Raw genomic sequence first — 14,455 nt, forward strand, 5'->3', positions numbered from 1 at the left:
CACCAGTAACATTCTAATTAAGTGCAAGTGTTGGCCGCCTCTGTCTCTCACCTCGGTGCAGAGTACACAGAAACAGCTCCAACAGCTGCTTTTTACCACAGCAGCACTGCTGCATGCTGAACTAGGGGCGGCTGCTATTGCCATTATATGCTTGCAGCTGTGTCGCTCTTCGAAGAATACCGCATCAGGGATTTCCTGAAAGAAAAACACAACTGGCTCCCTTACAGAAAGGGATTATTTTAGGATATAATTGCCACAATAAGCGAGCCGACATCTGGCACAAGAAGCACATTTATTAAGCACCGCCGCCAGATTTTCCTGCCTTGGAAATCCTGTCATCAGAATTCCTCAGCAGACAGCCGATGATTGTTATGCTGGACAGAGATGGGACTTTCTGAGTGTGAGGAAAAATGAGAATATCTCGTGAAAGGTGGGTGGCCGTTTATGAAGGGTCAGATACTGGACCAGCCAAACATTCATTCGGGTCCCTCAATTATATACTTGCGGATAGGCTGATCCATGCATAAGCCCACCAAGTACATATTGTGCCACTGCCACATCAGTTGGCCGCCGGGTGGTGCCGCTAATAGGAAAATATGGGTAATTTAAATGACCTATATTTTTCTATGCACTGCCTAGCTCCCATTTTCACTTGAAACCTCAGCTATAAGTGCTTAAAACCGAACTACTCTACCTAATACCCCCCTGTAGGTGCCTAACCTTAGCCTCCCAACCTGTTTCCTAACACTAAGTGCCTAAAAAGAACACCCCCATCTAATGCCTAACCTGAATCCCCCCTGTAAATGAATAACATTAACACTGCCAACACCTACTTCCTAGCTTCAACTCCCTACCCCAGTACGTGCCTAAAACTAATCTGGGAATCTGTATATGGTCGGCTACAACCATCATGTACTAAGAAGTAACCGATTGGCAACTAGCCCCATTGGGCAGCTAAATGACCACTTGGGTACCCATTTACCGATCACAGCACCCAATTGAACTTACATGAAGCCTCCTCCACACTTTTGGCCTAATAAAAAAAAAAAAAAAGTCAAATGCAGTGACCCACCGAAAAGTTGACCACCAAATGTGTGGGCCGAGCCCCCATACAGAGCATGCATTGGGAGTGTACTGGAAAATCATAGCAACCTGTCCTTGTTCCAGCTCATGTGTCTCCTCTGCGGCTTCGTACTTCCCGCTAGAACTCCAGGCTGCTCACTTCGGTCACATGACAGAGAGACTGGAGCTCTAGCAAGAGTTATCTGTAGGTTCACAACTCGCACCTAGATCTCCAGTTTCACTGTCAAGTGACTGGTGTCAGCCTGGAGCTCTAGCTGGGAGTGCGCAGCTGGCGGATCAGAAACAATAAAGACCCATAAACAAGATGGTGGTGAACGGATGACCCACTGCTGGTCTACACATATATTCATATAGATTTTGCAGTTTCTGCAACTGGAGCACACACATGCCCCATGTGCTATAATGCCGACAACCACGTAGGGGAACAAAAGCGGAAGTACGAGCACTGTTTGGTTGAGCCCTGGTCCTTTTAGCACTGTACCTTTTCTGTCCATCCTCCACCTAAAAATTCCTTACGTTGCAAGCTATTATCTTGGCTCACCCCACCCTTTCCACTACTTAAGATGCTTGCAATCAAAATACCTTCTAATATTACTTAAGAAATTGAAAGTTAAGCCCGTATGATCAGGATGTGACACTGTGGATTGTTCCGGAAGGCTCTAACTACTGTTAGAGCAAAGAAAGCATTGCATGCAGTGCTTGGCCTCTTTTTGTGAGTCTATTGCTTAGGAAATCATTCTGCAATAAGCTAGCTCACGCGTGAGTCCACCATCCTCCAGCAGCATGACTTCATGTGGCATTGAAACATTTAACAAGCGCAAAGAAAGAGAAGAGAAAAGAAGGGCACAGACCATTCCGCACGTGGCCTACAGAGGACATGTGCCAAGACAATCACAGCTAGGATGTACATGTGCCTTCTCTGATGTGCGTGTCATCCTGTCACACCACTCCTTCCTCCATTTATCTCACAACGTGTGTGAGGAGAAAATGCTTCCTATGGCAACAGACCCACAGCCTACACTTCTGTTTCTGAAACCCCTGCAGAAGGAGAAATGTGGGTTTTTTTACGTATTCTACAAGGAAACTGAACATCTGGGTTTCTTATTACTGACCCTACTGAATGAACCTCCCAAGAGAAAACATTCAAGCGGCAATGTTATTACGACTCTGCCAAGCACCTCTTCCGTATTTTTGACAAATGAATTAGAAAAAATGAAGGGAAAAAAAAAAGTGACAGGAGTCTTTGATGAGGGAAAAATGAGTCACACGGCCTCATGGCCAGACTGCAGCTCCAATTAACCTACAGATTTGGCAGGGTAGGAATAAGTGTAGATGGAAATTCATCAATCTTTATACAGTACTGGTCTTTGAAATCTTGTTTTGGTTTAAAGCGGACCTGAACTCAGAACTTCCTCTCTGCTCTAAAAGATAAGCAACAGCATAATAACCTTAAAAAAAATCTTGCAGAGGTCATAAAAGAAGAGTGGATATCATAAACACCCATATCAAATGTGGCCACAAAAACACCTGATCTGAATGATGGACCACTTTATCGGAGAAAGTGAAGTTGCAGTTGGGCCCCCTTACAGCTCTGGGACCAGCTGCGGTTGTAGGGGCTGCTCCTCTGTAGTTACGCCCCTGTGCGCACAGAGTTGTTCATGTAGTTGCTGTACCTGCGTGTGGCTGGGCATGCGCACAATGGACAAAGATGCAGGTGGAAGATGCAGTGAGTTTTTATTAGGTAAGTTAGGTGGTGGACATCTTAGGAATAAGATTTGTCATTTATCTAAAATGTCCTGTTTATTTGCCAATAAAGCAAGGAGAATGAGTACAACTCCACCTTACCCAAGCCTCATTTGTAGCCGCACAGAAGAAAACTGCCCGGGCATTTTTCCCCTAATGCTGTCCAAAGCATGATGGGATTTCTGATGATGATGTTCTCATTCTGCTGTTTTGGTGCATTTTTTTTTTTTTACATTTTGAATTTGAGATTTGAAGTCTAGCGTGTGCAGCTGGGAGGGGTGATCAGGACACAGGACAGTTGGAACTGTGTCTCATGCTCCCTGTCACCTCCTTTCAACCAAAAAGATGGCTGCCCCCATGAAATCACAAACATTTGCCTGTTCTTTTAAAACAGGGTGGGGAAGAGAATATATTACCAATCTATTTTAATTAACAAAACTAATGTAACTTAATGACAGTATGTTTGTTTAGGCTGACGTTCCCCCTCCTGGAGACATTTTCCCCACAGCTTCCAGGATAACTAAACGCAAGTGCATTCGATCAAAGTACAGTTATAGAACTCTATTCTGAAAATAAGCACATTCCCAGAGACCCATGCATGACAGAGGCTTACACTGTGCTCATCAAATCCAGCTTCTTCTGACCTCCTATTTCCTCTATAGGACAGGACTCTAGTATGCTATTAAGCATTGCAGTGCCTACATCATGCTATTGCTAAGCAACCTCATGAATGTCGGTGGGTAGGAAAAGACCTCAACAACCCAGCACATTGACAGCTACCGTACTCCATTATATAGATAGATTTAGGACTGAATAGGCTGAAATTGCCAGGAAATTCAGTGTACCAAGACCATCCAGCCTGCTTTCTAAACAGGAAAAGGACAAAATAGAAGAGTTAGACTAAGTAAATGGCAGAAAAAGGTGGTCACGCACCTGCCACCAGGTTGCTGGATATAGGCGCATTCAGCGGGGATGAAGAGAAGATAGGTGACTTTTCCAATGCACAGATGAATGGCAAAATCACAAATCACTAGTGATTTTAAAATCGTTAGGGTTGCTACCTTATCATAGAAATCATGAGAAGTATTTTCCACTATAGTGATTGGATTTGGAAATCGCAAATTGCAATCGCTTTCTGGAGTGATTGTAAGAGGGATATTGCAATGCAAATGAAGAATCACAATCGCAAAACAAAATGAATGAAAAATCGAAATCGCTGTTTGCACTATACTGGCAGCAACAGATCCCTCTCAGATCAGGCTTGATCAGAGAGTGATCTATCTGATGGTCATCTGCCAGTGTAGGGGCACTTTTATGCTGCTTGAAGAATTCACAGTTCTTCTAGGTTACCCCTATTCTGACCTGCTGCTTCTTGGGAGCAGCCTGGTGATTTATCTAGCTAGAACACCTGCTAGAAGATTTCTATGATGCTCAGTGTTCTCCCCAGAATTTCTTTCCAGCAGGGTGGCATAAAAAAGTAGCCGGGTAGGGCGCGAGGGGGGGAATGCAGGGCCGGTGCAACTCAGCTTACAGCACAGGAGGAGGATGAGGAGGCAAGCTGATGACACTCGATCGGAAACCTACTCTACTGCACCGGAGCCCTGAAGATAAATATTGCCACGTGCTGCTGCCCCGGAGCAGTGCTTGTCGGGGGAATTTTCAGATAAGCCAGCGCTGGATCCCCGAGGCTAAAGAAAATAGGGAAGCCCCATTGGGATCCTGAGGCTTCCTTCTCCCAAGATAAGAACCCCATAGGGGACTCTTTTTGTTTTTTTTACAGATGTACTTTAATTTAGATATGGAGAGGTCTATTTGGAAAAAAAATCATATAGGGAGAGATGAATTGTGAGTTAATAAGTAAGAAGAGATGATTCAACAGAAAAGCTTTGTGAATCAGCCCCATTGTACTGCCGTGGACAATTGCAAACACGCAATGCCTCTAAAAATACGTGAGCTATTTCCAAGCAACCAAGAGTGAGCCTACCACAAGTGACAAAGCAATCAATAGGACTTCAAAAGTCAATGTTTGTAAGGACTGAAATGCATTCTGTTGTGCTGGTCTTATTCACAAGGTGTGCTTTATCAGTTTGCCAGTAAAAAAAAAACCCAGCTTGATAAAGCCCAGGACAGAACAAGAGTGGAAAAACATTCAGCCAATCTCATGTGTTAACATGGATTCCTTATCACACGCAGAAAACATAACCAGGAGGGACACGTATCCTCTACATACCAGCGTGCAGAAAATGCATTGGCATTGCGATATGGTGGTCATCTGTTCCACGGGATATTCTCCAAGGCAAAGTTTGCAGGAAACCAGTGGATCTAAGGCCAGGTCCCACGTAGGCCTGTATCGTGCTGTAGTCATGGCAAATCAGTCTGCAATCAGAAACACAACGCAAACATTTAATGCAAAGCCAAGGCAAAATAACACACAGAACACACAGGAGGGCAGTTTGTGCTTACAGTCTGTTTTAGAAATGTGAGAGCTGGCTGCAAATTGAAACGAAAAGGCAATTTGTAAGAGCATTAAAACAGTACCTCAGCCTGACAGATTTTTTTTATGCTTATACTGGTAAATATTTTTATTGCATTATTGCACATTTGTACTTTTTGTAATAGATATATGTTAAATACTTGGCTGTTGGCTACTGTATTTCCTTGCTGATCGCAAAATCAGGGTTGTTTCCCCAGCACAGAGCCATAACTTGGCTACACCCACTGCTAATTTTTTGTGACCAGCAATGCAGCTGCAGTTTATCCCAGCTCAGTATACAATAAAGCATAAAAACAATGTCTACCTGGTCACCATTCTATGCTTTAACTCTTTGGGTAAAAGGGGGGGGGGGGGGGGGGAGTAAATGTTTTGTTTTTTACACAGGGGAAAGGGAGAGAACTACAGTGTGCTCAGTTGTCGTGCTGGAAATGGATGGGATCAGGTGTATACACAGTGAGAGACTGACTACAAAGCATGCCCAACTTCCACCCTTGTCTCTTCACGGAAAGGAACAGGGTGCTAGGTAGTAGGTGATCGGTGTGTCGGTACACCAAACATTCTTAAAACGGTCAAAAAACAGAGAATAGCGCTCGTATCCAAATTTATAATTGATAGTTTATTTATCTATACATAAAAAAATATATCTAGCCTTTGGAATTAAAACCATATAAGCATAAAGGGTTTCATATACAAGGTCACTTTAAAAGTTCTCCACTATATCCCCTTCTGCATATACTTTCTAAAAAAAAATGTTTTAATAAGTGGAACAATATAACTTCATTCATGCCATACGCACTCACTGTCATGCATACCATGGAGCCACCTGAATCTCTAATAAAAATTCCCCATAAAAAGTTCTCCAATAAAATCCGTGTAGATAAGTGTATTGGGTCAATCCGCCTATATATTTATAGCAGTCCCCTCCGTTATCTCAGAGTGTCTATCCACCTGCCGCAAAGGACGCTTTCAATCACTTGTGCGTCCAGTCACTTACGCGTCTTGCAGCTTTTCTAATTCTCACATGCGGGCTCCGGCCGGTAGCCTCGCAAGCAGGACTCCTCTCTCTTTCCGTATCGCTGCTCCCCCGGTATGGCGTCCGTTTGCCTCCTTACAGCTCCGTGCGCCGGCTGCACAGCTTTCCGGGTGATTGGCCAGTTGGGAGTGACTGGGAGCTACCGGCCGGAGCCCGCATGTGAGAATTAGAAAAGCTGCAAGACGCGTAAGTGACTGGACGCACAAGTGATTGAAAGCGTCCTTTGCGGCAGTTGGATAGACACTGAGATAACGGAGGGGACTGCTATAAATATATAGGCGGATTGACCCAATACACTTATCTACACGGATTTTATTGGAGAACTTTTTATGGGGAATTTTTATTAGAGATTCAGGTGGCTCCATGGTATGCATGACAGTGAGTGTGTATGGCATGAATGAAGTTATATTGTTCCACTTATTAAAAAAACATTTTTTTAGAAAGTATATGCAGAAGGGGATATAGTGGAGAACTTTTGAAGTGACCTTGTATATGAAACCCTTTATGCTTATATGGTTTTAATTCCAAAGGCTAGATATATTTTTTATGTATAGATAAACTATCAATTATACGAGCGCTATTCTCTGTTTTTTGTCTATTTTTATGTTTGGTGGGGATTAAAGGGATACTCACACCTTGAGAATCAAGCAGCTGATTGATTGGGGGGATAGGGAGACAGAGTAGCGCCTTTTTACTTCTCCTTCTTTTTGATTCTTAAAACGGTCACCTGAAAAGAAATCACTAAAGGTCGGACAATTGTTACTCAGTGGCTACATGAGTGTATACATGCGACTTAAGGGTGCCCTTACCCTAGCTGAGATGTTTAATACTTGTAGTAGAATAAATGGAAAAGCACATGACTTGTTTCATCCACTATCCAGCAGTGGGCTCTGCCTCTGACACAGGAGACCAGGGTTCAAATCACGGCTGTTCCTGTTTAGTAAGTCAGCACCTATTCAGTGAGGAGACCTTGAGCAAGGCTCCCTAACACTGCTACTGCCTATAGAGCATGTATTGAGTCCTCAAGAAAAAAAGCACAGCATAAATGTTCTGGGTCTTATCTTGTGTCATGTTTTTCATCATGTGATCAATTTGCACTCCTCCGATTGGCTGGTTGTCATCTGTTCAGACAGGAAGTAAGAGACCAGCCAATCAGAGAAGAACCAACTGATCATCTCATAAATAGATCGCTTGCTTCTCCATTAATTTGGTAAGCAGCAGAAATACTCCAAAGAAAATTGGAGAAAAACGAAGAAAAAACTAGCCCAAGTTTCAAGACAGAAATACTGCTATGTTAGCCGACTATCACTTCACACAAAAAAGTACTGTGTCTCCTTAAAAGGGAGAACACAGGAGAAATGGAGATCCTCTACTTTCTACTGACATTCTTATTGGTTTTCCGAGAATTCGGCAAGCAACATCATGAAGCAGAAATGACAGCCCTTTACTTGGAAAATGTGCCCCAACAAGAATGCAGGTCTCAATTCAACTTTCAAAAGCTCAGCCACAGCTTAATTTTAGTCTGCCAAGACAGAAATAGTGGCAGCTTTGTGGTTTCTTGGTTATATGTGCTCCTCAGCTGAAGCTTCCAAAGCACATGTCTGAAGGTCATCTTGGCTTGCAAAACCAAGTCAAACCAATGATTCATGGAGCAGGTTTCCTACTCACCTTTCCCGGAAAATACAAGATGAAGGCCAACTTGCTGGCATGCACAAAAAAATTCCAGTCCATCCTTGGCTGCTACCATAGTAGCCTACCCACATCCTCTGGCACTATAAGACGTTCTCAAGCTTCGTATGAGGACACTCAAGCATTTATGCAGTGAAGAATGCTCGGAACAAACTAGTAGGTTCAGTCACTGGCATGAGGCTTGCAAATGGGGAAATGCAAATCAGTAACCACAGGTGTGATGGGATAAGAAGCAGTTGGGATAAGTGACTTGAGTTGGACGGCAGAGAAGGCAATGGCTGATCCTTTCCTCTAATACTTTAAAGGGAATGTCCAAGCAAAATAAAAAAATGAGTTTCACTTACCTGGGGCTTCTACCAGCCCCATGCAGTCATCCTGTTCCCTCGTAGTCACTCACTGCTGCACCAGTCCCCCGCTGGCAGCTTGCCGACCTCGGAGGTCGGCGGGACGCATTGCGTACATTTTTACGCATTCCCGCTAGTGCAGGAACATTAACACATACATTTTTACGCGTTACTGGTTCAATGCGTAAATTTGTACGCATTGAACCAGTAATGCGTAAAAATGTATGTGTTAATGTTCCTGCACTAGCGGGATTAATGCGTAAAAATGTACGCAATGCGTCCCGCCGACCTCCGAGGTCGGCAAGCTGCCAGCGGGGGACTGGTGCAGCAGTGAGTGACTACGAGGGAACAGGATGACTGCATGGGGCTGGTAGAAGCCCCAGGTAAGTGAAACTCATTTTTTTATTTTGCTTGGACATTCCCTTTAAGCCATAGACCCTGAACAAGCATGCAGATCACATGTCTATGACAAGATTAGCTGCATGCTTGTTTCAGGTGTGTGATTTAGACCCAACTGACCAGAAAAATCAGCAGGACAGCCAGGCAACTGGTATTGTTTAAAAGGAAATAAACATGGTAACTTCCATATGTCGCACACCTCGGGTTCCTTTTAAAGTGGACCTGAACTCTAGCACTGAACAGAAAGAAAACAGAGAAAAAGGCACCCTGTATGTATTTAGAGAGTTTAGCCTGTTTAATTCCCCCTCATTTGTGTCTAATCACAAGTTGCAATTTGATCTCTCCCGTGTCACATGACTGCCATGGCAGAGATGATAGTTAAGCTCATTTGAAAGCACAGGCTGTAAACAATATGTCTGCTTCCATGAAACAGAAAGCAGAAACAAAGCAGATTTATTTTAGGATTTGTATCAGCTGTAACAAAGAAATATTTTTGTATAAAGGTTGTTATGCTGTTGCTTATCTTTTTAGAGCAGAGAGGACGTTCTGAGTTCAGGTCCGCTTTAATGCACTTGGTTAATAGGCAGAAGAAACAGATCAATCTTAACGTGTTCCTGATTTATGTTCGACAAACCATGAATATTTTAAAGTGAACCCGAAGTGAAAATAAATGGATGAGATAAACTATTATATTTATCGTCCTACTTCTAAAAAGGACTTTTTAAAGAGAACCTGTAACAAAAAAAAGTTCCCCTGGTAGGTACTCACCTCGGTAGGGGGGAAGCCTCAGGGTCCCATTGAGGATTCCCGCTCCCCTGTAGCTGCAGGCAGCCCAGCGCTGGCTCCCCCGAAGTGTCCCGGAATCCTCCCTCGACAAGCCTGACAAGCGCTGATTAATTTACCTCCCCGGCTCCAGCAGGGCGCTGTTGCAGCTCTCCGCACGGATATAGACGAAAATAGCCGATCTCTGTCTGGTCCGCTCTACTGCGACTTGTGCTACAAAGCAGGACCCAGGTTTTTCTCCCCCGACTACCTGCAGTAAGTTTTGGCCACCGGGATCCCCATGTCCCCGCTATTCTTCCGGGGACCCAGCGGCCAATCTGAGCGGAGGAGCGGCAGTGACATATGCAGTATTTCTGGGTCCCATGCGCGACCGCGCTGCACAGCAGGACCCAAGCATCTGCCTCCTATTTTGGCCGCCGGGATCCCCATATCCCCGCTTTTCTTTCGGGGACCCGGCGGCAAATCTGAGCGGAGAAGCAGCAGTGGCGGCGTGACATCACCGGAAGCGGAGCCAATTTTTTTAAAGTGGACCTATGATGCACAGGGCAGACGGGAAACGTTAGGTATGTCTCTCCTGTGCAGCGTTGACCTATATGGGGGGGGGATCAGACAGGCTATCCATGTATATATGTATATGCATATACATACATGTATATACACGTATATATGAATATACATGTATACATGTCTAATTCCTCCTCATAGGTCTCTAATCACACGTTGTAATTTGATCTCTTCTCTGTGTCACCCAACTGTTTGGATTTTGACTACTCTCTGCCTGCCGCCTGCACGGACATCTGCCTGGATTCTGCCTACTCTCTGCCTGCCGCCTACACCAACCTCTGCCTGGATTCTGCCTACTCTCTGCCTGCCGCCTGCACTGACCTCTGCCTGGATTTTGACTACTCTCTGCCTGCCTTATTTGTATTCACATTTTTTTAAGTTTATTCATAAATTTAATTCAACAAATGTGTTGTAGTCTTTTATTTTTATGCAGAATGTCTACCAGGCTTTATTCTGTCATATTTTGGTGAGTTATGACTTAAGAATTGGAGGTCTACAATTCTTGAAAAACAATGTACCGATTTTGACTCATAATTCCAGAAAGAAATGCACCACCAGGGGGGTTAAAGGGACCCTAAGTGGTAATTAAGGACAGAATTTGGACAAACCTGGTGTTTTCTCCAGCCCCCTGTAGCCTGCAAGGTCCTCTAGGATCCTCTTCTTCCTTCTCTTCGTGCCGCTGGTGGCTTCCAGTAATCAGCGACTTCGGGGGGAAAATCACAATCCCGTCACATCTTCACACCAGTCACCATGGTGGCGTGTACGTTAACCCGAAGTCGTCGATTACTGGAGCACCCAGCAGGACTTGGAGAAGAGTATGCCGGAGGATCTCGCAGGCTATGGGGGGTGGGGGCTGAAAGAGGCCCCAAGTTAATTCAAATTCCGTTTTTAATTACCGTTCATGGTCCCTTTAAAGGTAACCATAGCAGAGGGATATGGATGTTTCCTTCTAAACAATACCAGTCGCTTGTCAGTCCTGCTGATCTCTTTGGCTGCAGTAGTGGCTGAATCACACACCTGAAACAAGCATGCAGCTAATCCAGTCTGACTTCAGTCAGAGCACCTGATCTGCATGCTTGTTGAGAGGTTGTGGCTAAAAGTATTAGAGACACAGGATCAGCAGGAGAGTCAGGCAACCGGTATTATTTTTAAAGGAAAAATCCTTATCCTTCTCAGTTTAGGTTCCCTTTAAGTTTCCCAGAGTTAGAAAAAGGTCAAAAGTTCATATATTTTATCTCTTCCTGCCCTCAAAAGTTGAATCCTGCCAGGAAAACTTTTAAGGCAAATACTTCCCATCAGTGGATGCCCACAATTTTATCAATCATAATAGTTTTGTACAGGATCTTACAGTTTGTGCTGTGAATTATATTGCACCTAATGCTGGAGTACATAGTATTACTAACAGGCCTGTGCAAGTGGAAGCATGCTGGAGTTTTATGCAGCAATCTTTATCCCCCTTGGGCATCAATGAGAAGCTAGATATTTCTGTTTCCTGTAGGGGCGAGATGCCATTAGCCTAATTAATGAATATGCAGGTCTAGTATCCAGCATTATACCTTATGTGCCTTTGCAAGATTGAGTGTTCATCCTAATCCATTCAATGTACCTGGTTTATTTTTTGTTTTTTTTCAAGCTGGACACCTTTGATTATTATTTTTATGTATATAGTGCCAACGCTGTACATAGTACACAACAAATATTGGGGAACAAATATACATGAGAAATTCAAGACACTGCATAATCAGGACATCCAGCAATACATACATGACTGACGTGTGGTTTGAGACATCACCAATACTGGCATATGTCCTATGATTAATTACAGCAGAATAAGAAACACTAGGAGGAGGTCCCTGCCTTTGCAAGCTGACAATCTACAGCAGTGGCTTTTAACTTGTGTTTGATCAACATAAAAATTCAAGCGATAAGGACTATTCAGGTCGAAAAAGGCTGGTGATTGAGAGAGGTGAAACGAGAGTAGCACGCATAGACCACAGCAACAGAAGGGCAACAACATGACAAATTACAGCTGAATTCAATGCAGGTGCATCACAAAGCATATCCCAAAGCCCAACAAGAAGGACTTTGCAAAGGATGGGCTTTAGCAGGAGACCATCAAGAGTGCCTTTGGTATCACAGTAAAATAGTAAAAGACGCCTGTTGTGGGCCCTTGCCACAATGCTTGATCAGTTTCCAGATGGTTAGAGGAACATCAGTCAGAGTTTAACCTACTTCCATGGCAAGCTCAGTCCCCTGACCTCAATCCCTATTGAGCATTTGTGGGACAAAGTGAAAAAATCACTTCAAAGACTAGGAAACACCACCATCCAATCTGGCCCAACCATTATGTCAGCATGGGCCAACATTCCTCAGCAATGGTCTCAGCATCTTGTTGAGTCCATGCCAAGAAGAATATCGGGTGTGACCAGAGCTAACGGTGGACCAACTCGTTATTAGATGTCTAATTTTTTAGCCACTCAGTGTATAATCGGAAGTAATTTGATTATAACATACATGTAGTCAATCTGTGTTTATTCCTGCATTTACTTTCCGCTGCTTTGTGTTGTATTATTTATTATATTGGCACAGTTGGGCAGCACGGTGGCATAGTGATTAGCACTCTCGCCTTGCAGTGCTGGATTCCTGGTTTGAATCCCAGACAAGTCAACATCTGCAAGGAAATTGTATGTTCTGCCCATGTCTGCGTGTGTCCTCTGGGCACTCTGGTTTCCTCCCACATCCAAAAAACATACAGATAGGTTAATTGGCTTCCCCCTAGACTACGATACATACACTACACGATACATACATAGACATAAGACTATGGCAGGAATTAGATTATGAGCCCGTGAGGGACAGTTAAGCGACAAGACCATATATACTCTATACTCTGTACAGCGCTGTGTAATAGGTCGGTGCTATAAAAATACTAAATAATATTAATTTTATAAAGAGCCAACATTACACAACGCTGGACAATAAATACATTCATTAGTACAAAAGGACAGACATAATGTAACAAGGTTAAACAACATTGGTACAAAATACACGATCATGCAATTTCAGGGTGGTTAGGTAGGCCCAGTTGGACAAATACGAGGTGATCATAGGCAGGGGCGGAGTCAGAAGACGTTTTTGGGTACCTGGAGTGGGAGGTTTCATAAACTGAGGAGTTGAAGTCAGATGATTTTTGTACCGACTCCACAGCCCTGGTCAAGGGAGAAGAGCACACGATCATGTAACATACACTAGGGAAGGAAGGACCCTGCAAAAGGCTTACAATCTAGGTGTATTTAGTGGAATGCTGCATATCCTGTTTTCAACTGCTTTTGAAAATAATTGGATGTGAATTCACCTGCAAACTCGTTAATGTGTGTTTACCGATGTAACCAGCATACAAGCTGTAATTAAGGAAACGTGTGGTAACACAAATACACGTCACAATGGCGCGTGCGATTCCAGTGTCATTCTGACGCGTCATACCTGCGCTGACCTAGTATCTATGTTTACACAAACCACTTACAGCAGTTGTGCAGGGAAAGGTTTTATTAGAGTGATCACCATCAGACTATGAGGCACAGTAACCTACCTCTCTGTACTCTACCTAGAAACACAGCCGGTGCCAAAGGGGAGATGCGCACCCAATTTTTTTTTATTTTTTTTGCGTGTGGCAGTTGAGCTGGAATCAGGAACCTGCCTTGTATTTATCATTTTTGCAGGTTTTTTCGTCAACTTCTGTTACGTTAGTGATAAGGGGAGGGTGGTTAAGGTTAGGCATCAGTAAGGGTGTGTGTGTGTGTGTGTGTGTGTGGGGGGAGGGTGGGGGCGGAGGGGTTATGGTTAGGCGTCAGGGTGTGTGTGTGTGGGGGTATGGTTAGGCGTCAGGGTGTGTGTGTGTGTGTGTGTGTGTGTGTGTGTGTGTGTGTGTGTGGTTTATGGTTAGGCATCAGGAAGTGGGTTTGTGCAATGGGACAGTTACCGTTCGGCATCAGGAGGAGGTGGTTTGTGTGAGAGTAGGGTTAAGGTAGGTACACACGTCAGATAAGTCTTTGGAAAATGAAAGCTCACAGACCAATTTTACCCCCTTCCATGTAGTATGAGAGCCATACCTACAGTCTTTTCTATGGAGCTGAACTCATCAGATAGAAATCTTTGCAAGATGCTGAACACAAAGATGCTGTACTCATTCAAAAGATCAGTATCTGCAAAAGATCAGTTCCTGCAAAAGATCAGTTCCTGCAAAATGCATTCATAGTCTATGATATCTGCAGATCTCATACACACCTAGTTTAACAGACATTCATCTGCAGATCAGATCCACCA

General features: G+C 43.9%; 1 protein-coding gene across 4 annotated transcripts in view; it reads right to left on the minus strand.

Moving 5' to 3' along the window:
* RNF144A (ring finger protein 144A) overlaps positions 1-14,455 on the minus strand; it is a 78,377-nt gene that overhangs the window by 38,472 nt on the left and 25,450 nt on the right. For 3 of the 4 annotated variants that reach the window (XM_068279097.1, XM_068279098.1, XM_068279099.1), the window contains exon 2: positions 5,057-5,202. In XM_068279097.1, the coding sequence (XP_068135198.1) occupies positions 5,057-5,191 (135 nt within the window). In that variant the 5' untranslated portion in view covers positions 5,192-5,202. Of the gene's footprint in view, positions 1-5,056; positions 5,203-6,986; positions 7,007-14,455 lie in introns of those variants that run through there. The other variant, XM_068279100.1, reaches the window with a different exon arrangement.

The sequence above is a fragment of the Hyperolius riggenbachi genome, chromosome 4 (genome assembly GCF_040937935.1).
Source record: "Hyperolius riggenbachi isolate aHypRig1 chromosome 4, aHypRig1.pri, whole genome shotgun sequence".
NCBI classification, from domain to species: domain Eukaryota; kingdom Metazoa; phylum Chordata; class Amphibia; order Anura; family Hyperoliidae; genus Hyperolius; species Hyperolius riggenbachi.